The following is an 18,535-nucleotide window of genomic DNA, read 5'->3' as shown; positions in this document are numbered from 1 at the left end:
TGCATTGAATTATGGCAAATAAAATAGACTGTTGATTGAATCTGCTCAGTGAAAAGGGGGTTTAATGCAGGTGCGTAAAGTGTCGTCCAAGATTAGCATGTGCAGTCCGCACAGGCTAATCAGTGACGACACATTCCGCCTCAATTGGATTTTTTGCTGAGAAGCGACTTTCTTTAAACGAAAAATACCATAAAAGCGAATTCACAGGCTAATCTGGGACGACACTTTACGCACATGCATTAGACCCCCTTTTCACAGGGCACGGGCAAATTAATTTTTTGTTGTTGAATCCTACTCACACCACTGTAGGTTATAGTCGTGTTCAAAATGTAACAATGCTTGACCCATTTATGCCTAGTGGACTCTCCCATCCTTCTAAATAAGATCAATTTATTTCCAAAATAAGGGATGTCTAGTATATTTATTTCTATATTTAGAATATTTGTTACAGAAATTCTTTAAGCAAACAGCGCAGACCCTGATCAGACGCTGCATCATGCGGCGTCTCATCTGGGTCTACGCTGTTTGCCAAGGCATTTTTTCTAGACGCTTGGCATAAATGGCTTAACAACAACCACAGTAAACGGTATCTTTAATTTTCGCGGGAAAACATTTGGTCCATCCTTAGCGTTTTGCTCTTAATGTAATAATTATGCACATTGCAATAGTATTTTAAATGTAATCGTTGTATATAGTAAATAACGAAAAGGAACAACACAAATAATTGCTTTTATGACATCATTTATTAACTTACGGTCTTTTTAAACAATCATTCCTTTTTACAAACATTAATTACTCGCTAAATAATCAGTTCCAAACAACATTTTATACCCGTGTATCAAACAAAACAAACAAAAGTATAATACTTTTATATCAAAGAAAAATGAAAACAAACACAAAATAAATAACAATGAAAAGACAGAAGCCCATAATAATTTAGTACAAATCATCAGTAACACACAAGGCGAAACACACACATGAGAAAAAATATTAACTATATTTGTAAAAGGCATGGAAGAAGCATACATTATCGATATGAATACAAATGTATTTGTCTCTTGTATGTTCTCATGGTGAAATAGATTTAAAAAAAGCCTGTTTATTTGTACAGTTAGTCTTTTTGCGCAAGAAAAAGCAAATCAGAAAAATACATAAAATAAAACTTAAAGGAGGGGACCCTTTTGGCCGCGAGGAACGGTCGTATCATCACACCTTTGAAAAAGGATACATTACACAAAATAATTGCGTCATACTTTACTCTCTAAATAAATAATCATATTTTACTCATAGAAATCTTTTCAAGTTTAGACACTTGTTCTGGTTTTATCTTTTCTAGATATTAATTGGTTAAGCATAGGTGTACACCACTAAATCACTGAAATACGATTAAGTTCAGACAATAGTTGAATATATCCCTGCTCAGGCGGGTTACGTTCCACTAGAAAACGGTTCAACAAAGAACGTAAAAAACAATCGATTTGGTTTTTGTGTCAAGCTAGTTCTTGCTTACAATATGACATATCCGTATTATTGCTTAACCAATTTAAGTTCGAATGGCATTTAAAATAATCGATATGGCGGTGTCTATGTGCAAAATGTTGAATTTATATTGCGTTAATATTGTGGCTTTTTCATAAAATAACTTATGGTACAGTGTGACCAGAAAAGTTTCAAGCTATTCACAGTTAGCTCCCTTGTTTATAAAAATTACATAACTTCCAAAGGGAGAACACTGTAACAACTTGCAAAGTAGACCCAAACGCCTCACAATCACTTCCCTGTATTTGAGATAGTAAAGCGTATCGAGGCAAAACAACGCGCCATCATCTACACCAAAATGCAGTGCGCCTTACAAAAATCAGTTTAAAATAGTAACAACAACCTACTTTAGTACGTAGTAATTGCTGTCGTGTAAGAGAGAAAAACAAACAACAATACACAAAAAGTATCAAAGATGGCGGATGATGAAAATATTTACGTTTAAATATATTGTTCCATTCCTTAATTGGTCTCTGCCATATATTTGATACGATTTAATACATATTTCGCATGTACTACACAAGTTAACAATATACAATCCATGGGTTGAAAACAAAGGATGGAAAAAATTTTGGGTAAGAAATTATCAGGAAACAGGATAAAAGTAATTATTCTGATGATTAAACATTGATTCATTTCATGCCCAACAACTTAAGTGAATCAGAACCAGTCTTATAAAAAAATCCTGTCAACAAAAATACCCGGTAGACATCTACCGGACCGCCGAACCATTTATATTGGATGGTAACTTCACTTCAGGCCGGCGGTTTTTACATTCTTTACATATGATGATTAGACTTAGTGGGTTATCCACTCAAAAGTATAAATCTCTCCAGTACCCTATCCCTTGGACTTCATTTGCGATATGCATATCAGAGCAATCAACTGTTTCTAACAAGACTTGAACATGTCGCACAGGAGCCTCTCTATGGGGACGCTGCCGATCGTCCGCCGGAAGAACACCTCCTCGATTGAGCGCGGCGTGACTGCGCGCAGTACCGGAAGTATCAGCAGCAGCTTCCCAAAGCGGACTTTGTTGGCGGGGTGGTTCGCCACGCAGTAGTCGCTGAGCATTATCTGGGCCTGATCCTGCAGTGCGTCCACCTGGAGACCGTCTCTCAGTCCTTTGATCTCTGAAATGATGTAAATTTCAGGTCAATTAGGTCAAAATTAACCCATTTATGCCTAGTGGACTGCCCCATCCTTCTAAATTAGATAAAAGTATTTCAAAATTAGGGATGTCTGGTATATGAATTTCTATATTTAGAATATTTCTTACATAAAGTCCTTTAAGCAAACAGCGCAGACCCGGATGAGACGCCGCAACATGCGGCGTCTCATCTGGGTCTACGCTGTTTGCCAATGCCTTTTTATAGACTCTAGGCATAAATGGGTTAAGTCAATTTAAGTCGAAATGCAGGCGAATAAAGTTATTACTTGTATGTTATTAGTGTTACATAAATGTCATTTCGGTCTTAATAAGGGCCAGTTAGGTCAGCATAAAAGCTAAAAAGGTAATATTCAAGAGCATTATGGTCAAGGGTTAGGTCGCATAAGTCAACATAATAGGCGATTTGGTCAAAATTAAGGGCAATAAGGTCTCATAATAAGCGAATGATGTTATAGTTATAGACAAATCATTTAAAAATCAAGATCAATTACATCAAAATTAAAAGTATTTATGGCAAAACTAAGCATAAGTGGAATGTGATATTAAAGTTTGGACGAGCCAGGATTGCATTAAATATGTCTAGTGTGAAACATTTTAACGAAATCTTACAGGAATATTTTGCTTTATGTACCGTTTAATACTATAATGTATGCGGTATATCGATCATAAAACTATTATATCCCAAAACACCGTCATTAAACGTATGTTAATAGCGGTATGGTGATTTTACCGAAATACATTATTTATTTAACGACCCCTTGAAAAATAAAACTATCTCTCAAAGATGAAATAGTAATGTTATCTTGCCTGGTTTAAATAGAACCAAAGCCTTCAGACAAGCGTATTCTGTCGAGTCCACTCGGTGACCCGCGCACCGGCTGATAACGTCAACAAGCGCACGCAGCTGCGCGTGCAGTAGAACTGCGCGCTCCGATTGGTCCGATGGTGTGAAGCCCAGCGAGCCCATAAGTTCAACTAAAACAGTCAGGATTTAATTAAGTAAGGTTATATGTTTAAGTTATTTATCTATCGATTTTTTTGGTCCATATTAAAATAACATATAGTAGACACAGCTTTGAAATGCATGGCGTTTTAAAATACATGTACAACATTATATGTTTAAAACAAGACCTGTGTTTGCTAAACACAATGCCCTCTACTGCGCTTTGAAGTCGAACAGCAGCTATTTTAGAGAAAATTGTTAAGTCCAAGTCCCAAAACTTCGCGAAAAATCAATGGACCTGAACGAAACTCACATTTCATCTGTAATTCATGTAGGTAGACTTACAAACCAAAAATGAGTTCAATAGAAAGCGTTTCGTTAAAAACCTCCGGAAAAAGGAAAACTTTGAAGTCCAAAGCCAAGAACTGTGCCAAATATCAACGGACCGTAGCGAAACTCACACGTATCTTTAAGTCATGTAGATAAACTCACATAACACAAATCAGCTAAACATCTGAAAGCGTTTCGTAAAAAAAACACTCAGGAACACTAAACATTATGAGGTCCAAGGACCATACAATCGCTAAAAATCCAATGGACCAGAACGAAAGTCACACTTAATGTACGTAGAGTCACATACCGAAAATCAGCTAAATAAGTGAAAGCGTTTTTAAAAAACTTCCGGAAAACGGAAAATGTCTTAGTCCAAGGCTAATAACATCACCGAAAGCAATGGACCGGAACGATCGCCGAAAGCAATGGACCGGAACGATCGCCGAAAGCAATGGACCGGAACGATCGCCGAAAGCAATGGACCGGAACGAAAGTAACGCTTCATCTGTAAGTCATGTAGTTAGTCTAAAATATCATAATTCACCAAAATATCTTTAAGCGTTCCGTTAAAAAACTCCGGAAAACGAAAAACTTAAAAGTCAAAGGCCCATAACCTTGCCAAAACGTACTGGACCGGAACGAAACTCACACTTCATCTGTAAGTTATTTCGGTAGACTGATATAACAAAAATCAGCTAAATATGTTAAATAATTGATTTTGTAAGAAATTTCTAGGTCAAAGGCACGTTACTCCGCCAAAATAAAAGGAAACGGAAAGTAACTCACACTTCATCTGTAAGTCATGTAGGTAGAATAACATACCAAATATCATGTCAATATCTGAAAGCGTTTCGCAAAAAGGTCCGGAAAATGAAATGCCGGGCGGACTCACGGACGTTCAGGCTGCTATTATTGCTATATGCCACCCAACCCGGGAGCATACAAATATTTTGAGTATGACAACCGTAATAACAATGTTGTCCAACTGTAAACATGTCCTCATAAAGCGACTGCTTTAGCACTGCGTCTGACAAGGAAATTTTAGTGCCACGACAGAGAAAATAAGGTCAATAATACAACGAAATTCATGTTGCATGTAAATAGTTACATTCATATCTAGACATACGGGAGTGCACGAGCGCACGCGCGCACACAATTACAACAACATATCAAAATTACTGTCAGAGGATTTTTATATGGTTAATTTTACCGAAAGAAAATGATTATGACGAGAACAAAGTAGATAATTATTTAATATCATTTTAAATCGTAATAAAACAAACACGATACAAGAATATTAAACACCACAATCAATAATAACTTCAACGAGTATATAAATGGTTACCTATATCCAAGGGCAACGCCCACTGGGCGGCGGAGAGGATAAACAGCTCACTCCAGCTCTCCTCCAGAAGTATCGCCTGGTCCCGGAAGGGCAGCGACAGAAAGGAGGGGATGTTTCGCGCCCATTTCACGGACATGAAGAGCAACTTGGCGGCCGCCTCGTACGTCTGCTCCACCGGAGCTCTCTGCGCATGCGGGTACATGTTCATGTTGACATCCGCGAACGTGGTGTACCGAAAGCCAAAGCCGACGGGCGCGGCTCCGGCGCTCGGGTGGTGGTACGACGTACGCTGCGAAGGCGGTGACCCGCGGGAATCTTGGTGAGAAGCGGTCACCGTAGAGCTGACCGTCGGACTATCGCCACGTGACTTTTCGGACACCACTGAAGAGTAGCAACAGTGATAAACTTTTTAGCATCAACCTCAATATCGTGGATTTCAGTTTTATCTCTTATTTAAAGCGGTTGCTTTTTTAATATAGGCCAATTAATTATGTAATAAGGGTACCAAAACAACTACATTTTTAATGTCATATTAATCAAACCTAGACAAAATGGTTTAGATCCTGGTTGTAATGGAAAAAATGCATGTATAAAGATGTGAATAAAACTTCGTCTCTGATTCATGTACTATCAAAAGACTTCCGGGAAGACAATTAATTATTCAAATGTTTGTTACTCTTTATATAACCCTCTATCGTAATCGGCAAAAACTATTTATTAAAAGTAACGATAACAAGAGATGTGTTTGTCAGAAACATAATGCCCCCTTCTGCGCCGCTTTGAAGCCATATATTTGACCTTGAAGGATGACCTTGACCTTGACTTTTCATCACTCAAAATGTGCAGCTCCATGAGATACACATGCATGCTAAACATCAAGTTGCTATCTGAAGCGACGTAGAAGTTATGAGCATTTTTCGAAACCTAAATGCGAAACCTAAATGCAAAGTGTGACGGAGAGAAAGACAGACGGACGGACGGTCCGTTCACTATATGCCCTCCTTCGGGGGCATAAAAAATATACCGATCGGCTTATGATCTTCGCTCTCGGAGCCGGACGAGTGTTTGGAGTCGGACGACGAGTTGAAATCGGGCATGCTCGTGTCATTTGACTGGGGGCTTGCTCCCTGAAAACTCTGCGGCGACGGCGATCGAGAAACTGAGATCGTCTCAGCTTCCAATCCGCCGTCCGTCCGCTCGCTCTTCATCTCTGCCGAGGAGACGCTTGTCTGGTCGCTCGATGCGGTTCTCGCCGGTTCGCCGGAGCTCCTCGGCCTCTCGTGGTCGCCGTCGGCGCTGCTAGGATATGGCGGTTCCGAGCGTTCAGAGCGTCCGCCGTAATCAGGCCACAAGGGAGTCGCAAGGTTAACGTTTGCGTAGCGGCCTTTGTGTGAGAGGATGTTCCGGTAAACTGAATGTGTAGGATGTGGCTGCAGGTGGGCGGCGGCGGGGTGGTGATGGAACGTCGGATATACGCCATTGAAGTGAAATCCAGCGGGTGATTCGTAGCCAGAACCAGGTGGCGACATCCGGTGGGTCAACGGCCGGAAAATGGCTGTGGGTGTTTCCGTTACGCCGACCCTGTTCGAAAGGCCGCTTACGAAAGGGAATTCAGTTGAGATGTTTACGTGAGAGTTGTGTTGGTTTGATTGACGGTACTCCGATCTGTGGAATACGCAGAGGTACATCGATATAATAGCAGTTTGTCCTTAAATATATGATTTTCTTTATATTTTATAATATTGTTTATTATACAAAAATGCACAATCTACGATTATCCTGTGAGTAACTTTCATCATCAAAATTGTATTTGATATTATTTGTTTATTTTGCCAATTCATTGAAACTGAATAGTGTTTCTTTTATTTTATTAATAGCCACCGCACCGATTGTAACACATCCATGCATAATTACATAACCCGTACATATTAACCAAAATACGAAATAATGCCAACTTATTAACCCTAGACTTTTTGAGCATGTCAGTGGAAACATATAACATTGTTTGGCTTGACCATGCAATTTTTTAAAACGTTTATCATGAGTCATAAAGATAAGCTTGGTTTAATAGTAATCATGTCTTTACTAGCTTCCATAATTATTATAAGGTAACATACTGATAATAATTATTATTACATTTTTTTTTACTTATAACGCACTTTAAATACGTTGTACGATCGTTAAATAGCGACCGGTTTCTTGACTTTTCATAAAGATAGCTGGCTGAAAAGTCTCGTTTTCATCAGTAAATATGATTTCTTTTCATTATCATCGCAATATTTTAAATTAATGATTGTGATTGATCAGCAAACATCTTACATCAGGCATGTTTTTTTCCCTTACAACTTAAGAAATCCCACTTTAACTGCAATATGAAAATAATAAGCGTAAGCTGGTCTTCTTAAAAAACTTAAGACAAATTTAAGAATTTACCAGACATCGAGGCCAAGTAGATCAATCTGATCGCAGATTTATTGCGCAAATTTATTCGTCAATACCTTGTCCGGTCGAGGTACTCTCCGTACGGATACGGCGACCGTCTATCGTCTGCCGCCCGGGAGCCGTCGTATCCCTCCCGCCGGAACTGGAAGCTGCGAGGCGCCCTCTCGTGCTGCACGGCTATAATGCACTATGTGATTTAGCACTATCGACTTCACAATAGGATGATTGGAGGCGAGGCTTAATTTTTAGGATTATTACATTTAAAAACAAGGGTCAGAGGCGTTGTGCATGTTCTATGGTAAAATACCAATATAGTTATATTTATCAATAAACATCATCATAAAAGCTAAACAACACCACTGAAAAGTGTTTGTTCTAAATATCGTTTCGTTTATGAATAATCATCAATTAAAAATGATAAAAAGCCGTGGCTTACGCTCTTCGTCCAAAAAACGTGTATTACTAAGATATTGTTGAAAATACGCCGCCAATTTTTGCAGCCTAACTAACCTTATGGTAGCGCGTTAGAAACCCGGTTACAACCAAGTGTTAACCCAGCTACTGTTCCTGATTATACCATAATTATTTGAGCTTATTAGTCCCCTACCGGTTTCACCGGAGCGGACTTATGGTTTGCGCTCTGCGTGTCCGTCAGTCAGTCACACTTTTCTGGATCCTGCGATAACTTTAAAAGTTCTTAATATTTTTTCATGAAACTTGAAACATGGATATATGGCAATATGGACATTCTGCACGTCATTTTATTTTGTTCCTACGTCAAAATTTATGGTTGCTATGGCAACAAATAGACTAGAAATACTACTAGAAATGGTGTTTTTTCTGGATCCTGTGATAACTCTTAAAGTTCTTCATATTTTATCATGAAACTTGAGACATGGATAGATGGCAATATGGACATTATGCAGGTCATTTCATTTTGTACCTACGTCAAAAATTCTGGTTGCTATGGCACCAAATAGACTAGAAATACTGCTGAAAATGGTGTTTTTTTCTGGATCCTGCGATAACTTTAAAAGTTCTTAATATGTTTTCATGAAACTTGAAATATGGATAAATGGCAATATGGACATTATGCTTGTCATTTCATTTTGTTCCTACGTAAAAAATTCTGGTTGATATGGCAACAAATATAAACAAGAGCACCGCCTTGCGGGTGCAGACCGCTCATCTATTTTTCTTTTTAAAAGTGAAGGGACCTATCTCAATTTCAATCACAAAGGAGGAAGGGGTGGAGTGGAGGGGGGTGTATAGTGTGGGGGTGTGGTCATTTATTACATTATCTTCCAAAAATGCAAAAAAAAAAAATTTTTTTTTTTTTTGGGGGGGGGGTTATTCTTTGACGGTATTTCAAAAATAAAATAATACAACAAAAATATTTGTATTTTTTAACCATGTTTCAAAAAAAAAATTGTGTTTTTTAACCATGTTTCAAAAAAATTAAATCTTGTTTTTGAGTGTGGTGATCATTTATTAGATGATCTTTAAGAAAAAAAATTTTTTTTTCGGGGGGGGGGGCGTGGGGGATGGTTTGGGTGGAGTCTATTGTGGTTTGTCAGGTAAGAGTTGTTTTGTCAAAGTATCAATCAAATCTAATCATAAATAAAGAAGTTATGGCAATTTTAGCAAAATTTAATAATTTGACCTTGAGAGTCAAGGTCATTCAAAGGTCAAGGTAAATTTCAACTTGCCAGGTACAGTACCCTCATGATAGCATGAAAGTATTTGAAGTTTGAAAGCAAAAGCCTTGATACTTTAGAAGTAAAGTGGATCTTAACACAAAATTTAACCATATATTCAAAGTTACTAATTCTAAAAAGGGCCATAATTCCGTACAAATGACAACCAGAGTTATGCAACTTGTCCGTTACTGTCCCTTTATGATAGTTTGCGAGTGTTCCAAGTATGAAAGCAATATCTATGATACTTTAGGGGTAAAGTGGACCAAAACACAAAACTTAACCACATTTTCAATTTTCTAAGTATAAAGGGCCTATAATTCCGTCAAAATGCCAGTCAGAGTTACATAACTTTGCCTGCACAGTCCCCTTATGTTAGTTAGTAAGTGTTGCAAGTATGAAAGCAATAGCTTTGATACTTTAGGAATAAAGTGGACCTAAACACAAAACTTCAATTTTCTAAGTATAAAAAGGGCACATAATTCTGTCAAAATGCACGCCAGAGTTATCTAGTTTTGCCTGCTCAGTCCCCTCATGATAGTAAGTGTACTAAGTTTGAATGCAATAGCATTGATGCTTTATGAGAAAAGTGGACCTAAACGCAAAACTTAACCGGACGCCGACGCCAACGCCGACGCTAAGATCACGACAATAGCTCTTTTTTTATAAAAAAATAGATGAGCTAAAAAAATCAAAAAAAAATCTGGCAATGGTGGAATTTCTGACAATGGTGGAGCCGGTAGGGGACATATATTGCCTGGCAATAGTCTTGTTTCTTATAACACAGTTGTGTTAGGAGCTCTTAACACATGAGATTGCATTAATAAATACAAAAGTATGTAAAGGCATCGCTTTTTGCTACTCTAGCAGGTGCAACAATATGCAATATACTTTTAACCACATTTATATTTAAAATTATTTTTGTTAAATAACGAGAATCGAAAAACAGTGTGATCTAGGGGACTCGGGGATAAGCTCAAGTTAAGTAAGTTAAGTCAAGTTTCTGTTATTCTAATGATCCTATCGTAGTCTATTTCATTTTATCTTGTAGGATCGTATTGAAGAATCGCAACATAAATATTATAGTTAAGTGGTTTCGCAATATTCGATATGAATCACGATGACAATTGTTGCCAAAAAGGAACTGGGTATATATAAAGCTTCCAGTTTCCTTTAAATCTGACCCAATTATAAAAAAACACATTTTCTTGTGGAATCAACTGAAGGAAAAGAACGCGTTTCCATTAGCACTGATTTAAGTGGTACTCAAAGAGGCCGCACAATTTCAATTAAACGTATGTAGATTTTTATTCCGTGTGGGAACCAGTCACGTGTAAGTAACACGATCGATTGTTCAGCGTCTAAGAACACTGAAAGACGAGAGCCAAGGACCGATACTTCTGTAACTTGTTCAAACAAGTAACACTGCGAACGCGATCGCCGGGCATGTCGCGTTTACACGCGGAAGTACCATCAACGATCGCTAGAGAGCGCTACGAGAGATGTAACGTTTCTTTCGAGACTTGCGTCAATGTCTCGAGAAGTGAGATTCTGATTTCTTGGTACTTGAGATCATTGACGAGACGCATGAAAATAGGAGACGCGCGACTTTTACAAACTCGGTAATTGACAGCACCGCTCTTGAATCAAGTGTATTATTTGTGCAGCTAATGCTATCGAACTAGTTTTGGTCGTAATTGTCAATAAAGAACAAGACAAGAAGTAAGATATTCTACCGAAATGGGACTAAAACATTGATGAATGACTCTTTCGCAGCGACATGATCTGTAACGACCGCTTTGAATTATGGGAAACAAACGTAACGCTTAGCGTGTACTCCATTATAACAAAACAAAGTAAAACGTCAACTTTCGAGACAGAGGATTAACCCATTTATGCCTAGCGTCTAGAAAAAAGGCCTTGGCAAACAGCGTAGACCCAGATGAGACGCCGCATGATGCGGCGTCTCATTAGGGTCTGCGCTGTTTGCTTAAAGGAATTTCTGTAAGAAATATTCTAAATATAGAAATAAATATACTAGACATCCCTAATTTTGGAAATAAATTGATCAAATTTAGAAGGATGGAAGAGTCCACTAGGCATAAATGGGTTAAAGAAATGCATATTTCGTCACAGCATAATTGCAAAGTAGGTGGTCATGACAATCTTGCTCCCAACATTTCTTAAATCATTAAACACCAAAAGGTCCTATTAAGATGTGTGCAACATAGCTTTTAAATGCCTTTAGCTCTCAGCTAATATTTGTTTCTTCTAAACCCAATCGTTATACCAAGATATGTGAAAAGAGCACTCATAAGCTATTTTGCTCTCAACTAAAAGGTAAAAGGGGCTATTATTATATATGCAACAAATTAACAATTTCATGGGACATATTGGTCCTTATAGTAGTTGTATTGGTATATGACTTTGTTTTATGCTTAAGATAACATAATAATTACGAAATAAACTGTAAAATCATACAACATCACAATAAATAGCAGCAATAAAACCAGAGATTGTTTAAGTTGGACCTAAACGACAATGGGGTCTACTCAGGTCTTCAAGGACCAAAGAACTCGTTGGGAGAGTCACAACGGGCGCTTTTTATCTGTTTTTGTTGTTGTTATTGAGACGATTCAAACATGAGTAATGTTCTGAGAAAACTGGGCATAATGCATGTGCGTAAAGTGTCGTCCCAGATTAGCCTGTGCAGTCCGCTCAGGCTAATCAGGGACGACACTTTCCGCTTTTATGACATTTTTCGTTTAAATGTAGTCTCTTCTTAGCAAAAAATCCAATTTAGGCGGAAAGTGTCGTCCCTGATTAGCCTGTGCGGACTGCACATGCTAATCTGGGACGACACTGTACGCACATGCATTAAGCCCAGATTTTTTCAGAACACGACTCATATCAACGAGCTACTCACCATCTCTATTCATATTCACTTGAAGACATTTCTTGAAGCGACACGACTGGCACTGGTTCCGGCGCGCCACATCCACTACGCAATTTCCGGCCTCCTTGCAGACGTACTCCAGGTTCCGGCGGATACTCCTCTTAAAGAACCCCCGGCAGCCGTCGCAGCTCTGAACGCCGTAGTGCTTCCCGGAAGCTTTGTCACCGCACACCAGACATAACACTTCCGGTTTTTGGTCCGGACTGGTGTCTGAAAAAATAATATGCTGGTTTGTGTGGAACGAGATTTTGCGGGATAAGCCGAGATTTGCTACGAATTTACCATCGCCACGGAAAATATTATGAAGTTGTGTACACTGCCAGTAAAAAAAATACATATCTCGCCCCGCTTGTCGGTCTGTCAAAGGTTGCTTGACAAAGGGTTTGCGGTTGGATAATGCAAACGTGCGATTTTATTCTTTCAGTGAAAATTCAAATATGATTAGTCAACCCAATCCTGATAGAGAAGACTAAGTGACGACTGTGTAACACAAAAATGGCACATGCGGAAGACGCCGTGGCGTTGCAGATGAGAATGTGTGCGTCTTTTTTCCCCGTATAAATCAAGGTGTACACAATCCCTCGGTTAAAATCGCACTAGAGGTAACTAAAAGCCACTGCATTATTCCTTAAAACTTGTGTTAGGAAGGGACTCTTTGAAACTATGGGCAACTAGTCAGTAGTCTACTAACACAGAGAACACTGCAAAGACCGTGTATTGCATGAAACGCACACGCATTTTAATCAGTGTTTTTCCACCATTTCGGGAATAGGACCAGGTCCCTTTGGATTGGGAAAATCCGTCGTTTTGGCTACAATTTGGCAATTCGTGTTGCTGTCTTTTTGCTAAAAATACCTTAACATTGAGAATTAAAGTGATTTGAATAAAGTTACTAAGGTTTAACTTATAGAGCGTGATTGGAGATGAACTTAACCCATTTATGCCTAGTGGACTCTCCCATCCTTCTAAATTGGATCAATTTATTTCCAAAATAAGGTATGTCTAGTATATTTATTTCAATATTTAGAACAATTCTTACAGAAATTCCTTTAAGCAAACAGCGTAGACCCAGATGAGACGCTGCATCATGCGGCGTCTCATCTGGGTTTACGCTGTTTGCAATGTCCTTTTTTTCAGGACGCTAGGCATGAATGGGTTAATGTTAAGATTTTTTTTTTTCAAATATATTTTAAAATAATTTATTTGAAATCTTCCATGGGGAATTTAAATGTACCATTTAGGGAAAAAGAATATATACTTATACAAAATTAAACTAAAATATATAAAATAAATAAATAATAAATAAAATATATTTTTCCATTGGGAGTGGGTTCCTCTACAGACCCCAAATTTAAACTGAAAAAACACACTGTTTATTATTTGTTATATTAAGGAAAATGCGTACTTTTAGCGGAAGTGAACTTCTACAGAAAAAAATGTTAACTGGAAACTGCTTTCATATTGACTTAACAAATGCATCAAATCACAAAGTTTGCATTCAATTAACCCATTATGCCTAGCGTCTAGAAAAAAAGGTGGCGTCTCATCAGGGTCTGCGCTGTTTGCTTACAGGAATTTCGGTAAGAAATATTCAAAATATAGAAATAAATATACTAGACATCCCTAATTTTGGAAATAAATTGATCCAATTTAGAAGGATGGGAGAGTCTACTAGGCATAAATGGGTTAAGAACAATAAATAATATTCATTGCCGTATTCATACGCTTACATAACAATAAAAACGGCTCATAGGAGCACGCCATTTATTTGAGCGTCATTTTCATAAAAAGTAAGAAATATAAAATTATATATTTTTTGTTAGAAATACTTTGAACTCTTCTCGAAATTTGAGATTATTGTATGGGAACTACAAAAGAACATTACAGTAAAATTTTGCATCACTTCAACTATAAATAGCAAGGCATCGCGCATTTAAATTTAAATCATAATCATCATCATCATCATCATCATTAATCCTCACTATTATCATAATAATAATTATTATTATCATTATTATTATTATTATTATTATTATTATTATTGTTATTATTATTATCATTATTATTATTATGATTATGATTATTATTATTATTATTATTATTATTTTCATTATTATTATTATTATGATTATAATAAAAAAATAATAATAATAATAATTATTATTATTATTATTATTATTATTTTCATTATTATTATTATGATTATAATAAAAATAATAATAATAATAATAATAATAATTATTATTATTATTATTATTATTATTATTATTAAAACAAACCTGATATGTAGGAACGCTGCTGTGAGAGCTGCGCGGGTATCAAATCCAACATCGTTAAAAAAATAATAAACACAAATGCAATACACTAAAACACACTAAACGATCATCATATCGACACAAATTTATTTACATTATCAAGATTCTAATTATAAGAGTCAACAAGCAAACAGCTACAGTGTTGGGCGTCGGAGTAATGTTGTTTCACATTATGTGCGATTAAAGACCAATTTTCAAAATGCAATGTACGGATTAGGACGGAATTTATCGTGGACTCATTGTTTTCCAATCGAGCGCGCATTGTTGCGCCATCTTAGGTACACCGGGGACGTTAAATATTACGTATTATTGAAACTAAACAGATAATCCACCCTTTTATGATGACCAAAACATCAATATCAATAATCTAGCGATTAATTCTAGAGGGCTCGCGAAGATGATGTTCGGAGTAATCGTTTAAGAAATTTCGCTTGAAAGTTTTAGCCCCATCTTAAGTTAATCTTACGTTTGACGATTAATAACAAATGAAAAGAACCACAATTTCGGTGTCCTGATCGGGTATAATCCTTTGGATATTATCCGTTGACATGTATAATGTTGTCTATATAGATGGGCCTCGCTCTGTGCATATCGGGTTTAATGCTTGTGCGTCAAGTGTGTCGTCTAAAAGTAGCCTGTGCAGTCCGCACAGGCTAATCATTGACTAACCAGGGACGACGAATTCCGCATTTATGGAATTTTTCGTGTAAGGAAAAGAATATTTTCTAAGCGGAAATCAAGTTTGAGTGGGAAGTGTCGCCCCTAATTAGCCTCAGCGTACTGCACATGTTACTTTAAGACGACGCGTTGCGCACATGCATTAACCCATTTATGCCTAGTGGACTCTCCCATCCTTCTAAATTGGATCAATTTATTTGCAAAATTAGGGATGTCTAGTATATTTATTTCTATATTTAGAATATTTCTTACACAAATTCCTTTAAGTGATCAGTGCAGACTCTGATGAGACGCCGCATCATCGGCGTCTTATCTGGGTCTACGCTGTTTGCCAAAGCCTTTTTTTCTAGACACTAGGAATAAATGGGTTAAGTCCTATTTCTCAGAATGGAGCTCAGAGAGTAAAGAAAGTATTATCATCATAGAGATCATTTCATTTGCATGCCTGTACGATTGGCTTCATTTACTATATAACAAGTCAAAATGATAGTTATATATATGTATACTGTTCATTTCCTTCGTTGTTTTAAATATGAATGACTCTGGGACTTTAAAGGGGCCTTTTCACGCTTTGGTAAATTGACAAAATTGAAAAAAAAATGTTTCAGATTCGCAAATTTTCCTTGAAGTTATGATATTTGTGAGGAAACAGTAATACTGAACATTTACCATGCTCTAAAATATCCATTATGTGCATCTTTTGACGATTTAAAAACCTGAAAATTATAAAGCGTTGAAACGCGAAACGATTGAAAAATTTGGAGAATTCTGTTGTTGTCGTTGTATTTTTTGATACTACGAGGATTGCATATATAACGTGAAAAATACGCGGAGCATGTCATGAGAGCGGATGGTCTAGTGGATAGAGCGGTAGACTTTTGCTCCATGGCTCCAGGGGGTCAATGGTTCGAGCCCCGTTGAGGGTTACTTTTTTTTAAATTCTTTATTTGTATTCTTGTTTTTTTACTGGAGATTTTTAGACCCAATGTTAACATTTATCAATATAAAACATTTTATAACAAACTTCAAAACATGCCAAAATCTGTGAAAAGGCCCCTTTAACAAAGAAAACGTCCATGCATTTTCTTAAAAACAAGTGTGTTACTAAAACAATTTCCAACCCGAATAGCAATTGCGGAATAATTGTATCTCAATTCTAAATGTGAAAGGCGGTTTACAAGGTCAGGCAATACCGGTATATAACACAGAAAAACACGCAAGTTTACCAAACACATTGATTTTACTGTAAGAAAATGACTGTTATATACAGACGATAAGAAGACATTATGTGCATCATATACATTATAATTATCAATATCACAAAGGATTTCATAGTTAACGACGCTGTATTAAGATATCGACTTATTGCGCAGTTTAATGTTGGTTTGTGTTGACTAAGTAACACACAGATACATATAAAAGAAGAGATTGCCGAGCAATATTGTCCCCTACCGGTGAAACTCCACCATTGTCAGATTTTTTTTTAATTTGTTGCCATAGCAACCAGAATTTTTTACGTAGGTACAAAATGAAATGACGTACATAATCTCCATATTGCCATCTATCCATGTATCAAGTTTCATGAAAAAATATGAAGAACTTTTAAAGTTATCGCAGGATCCAGAAAAGTGTGACAGACAGACTGACTGACTGACAGACTGTCAGACTGACTGACGGACAGAGCGCAAACCATAAGTCCCCTCCAGTTTCACCGGTAGGGGACAATAATTAATTTATTAAATAAATGCATGCCCATGAAACTTGAAGAATTGTCTTTGGTTTAATTTCTGTAATACAAATGTATAGCAAAACAAAATTCGTCTGATAACTAATAAAACGTACCTGGTGTCGAATTAGTGATGTCCATCATGTATATAGTCCGTCGAGAGAATAATTAAATACGTGCATGTATTTTATACGACAAAGAAAAATCCAAATATCCAAACTCGCGTCCGTCTCAAAGTGAAAAGTTAAAAAAATCGTCAATTTGTGTATCCCCAAAAAGCACGTGCTCTGTGTTTTGACGTCTTTGAAAAAGACAACCACATTCCTATAAGTATTTCCTCGTGTACACCGATAATCTTTGGACAAAAGGTGACGAGCTACTGGTGCGATGTAATCACCCGAAATGCACGTGATCCTCGTGTTTTAATCCAATTCCGTGTTTTGAGTGACATTTCCATCTCCAATGGTCAGCAAATCAACGAATATGGGACTTTGATTTAAAAGATCTCGCAGACCAATCACAGTCGTTCGTTTTAGTGGGTAAGGGCCGTTATTAATCGATGGAATTACGGAATATGGTTCTTGGAGGAATATTGTATTTTATTCGGACGCCATCTTCTTGTTGCTTCGACGATTGATGCGTTACAAGAACGTGTCCGTTTTATTGATAAGAGCATTGGACGTTTATCGGAGCTAACCGACGGATGCATTTTACTTTTTTAACGAAATTATGTTCCAACGTTTTTAATCAGAAAATATGCACTGAATGCGTTATATAGCGTACATAGACCTTAACACGACCACGAGTTACTGATATGTTGATAATTTCACGCATATGTAAGTGTAAGTTTTAGTATACACTCATTTAGTTTTGCTCGATTGCAGCGAAAGCCTTATGCTTATTGAAATACACTCTAGTCATTTTAAACACTACATAAAATCTATGGTGCAGATCTTGGAAATGTTCTCGGAGCGGGGATCGCACACGGGACCTCCGGGTTGCCAGGCGGACACCATGGCCCAGTGTCAAGAACATTCTCCATTGTGTTCAACTCAGATGAGATTTGAGTATCCACTCAGCTGATTATTCAGAATGTCATTAAGCTCAAGAACAATATCAAATCGCAGCTACTAAAATATGCACATGCTCTTCATCGAACTCGGGTTTGAGACGGACTCGGAACTCAAAAGAAAAGTTTTTATGAACACCAAATTGAGCTTGATGGTCAATCGCATATAAGAACTTCAGAAAAAAACTCAAATTTGAGTCATAATATTGACATACGCATTTGTGTGATACTATGCCCCTATCAATATCCACTTCGGAAGACACGTATTTTGCAGTTGTAATGTAATATTCAGAATCGGGAAGTCTTTTGATTGTTTGATTA

At 37.2% G+C, this 18,535-nt stretch overlaps 1 protein-coding gene across 1 annotated transcript; it reads right to left on the bottom strand.

Moving 5' to 3' along the window:
- Positions 1-748: 748 nt before the first annotated feature.
- Positions 749-17,501, bottom strand: LOC127839249 (photoreceptor-specific nuclear receptor-like). The gene is made up of 7 exons (XM_052367532.1): positions 17,262-17,501; positions 12,397-12,636; positions 7,830-7,950; positions 6,356-6,996; positions 5,332-5,712; positions 3,518-3,685; positions 749-2,672 (listed from the first exon to the last, which is right to left on the bottom strand). Exons 1-7 carry the CDS (start codon positions 17,287-17,289, stop codon positions 2,431-2,433), a joined length of 1,821 nt encoding a protein of 606 aa, XP_052223492.1. The 5' UTR covers positions 17,290-17,501; the 3' UTR covers positions 749-2,430.
- Positions 17,502-18,535: the final 1,034 nt, after the last annotated feature.

The sequence above is a fragment of the Dreissena polymorpha genome, chromosome 7 (genome assembly GCF_020536995.1).
Source record: "Dreissena polymorpha isolate Duluth1 chromosome 7, UMN_Dpol_1.0, whole genome shotgun sequence".
Taxonomy (NCBI): domain Eukaryota; kingdom Metazoa; phylum Mollusca; class Bivalvia; order Myida; family Dreissenidae; genus Dreissena; species Dreissena polymorpha.
Note: the sequence above shows the minus strand (reverse complement) of the source record. Positions and strands in the feature narration are given on the sequence as shown.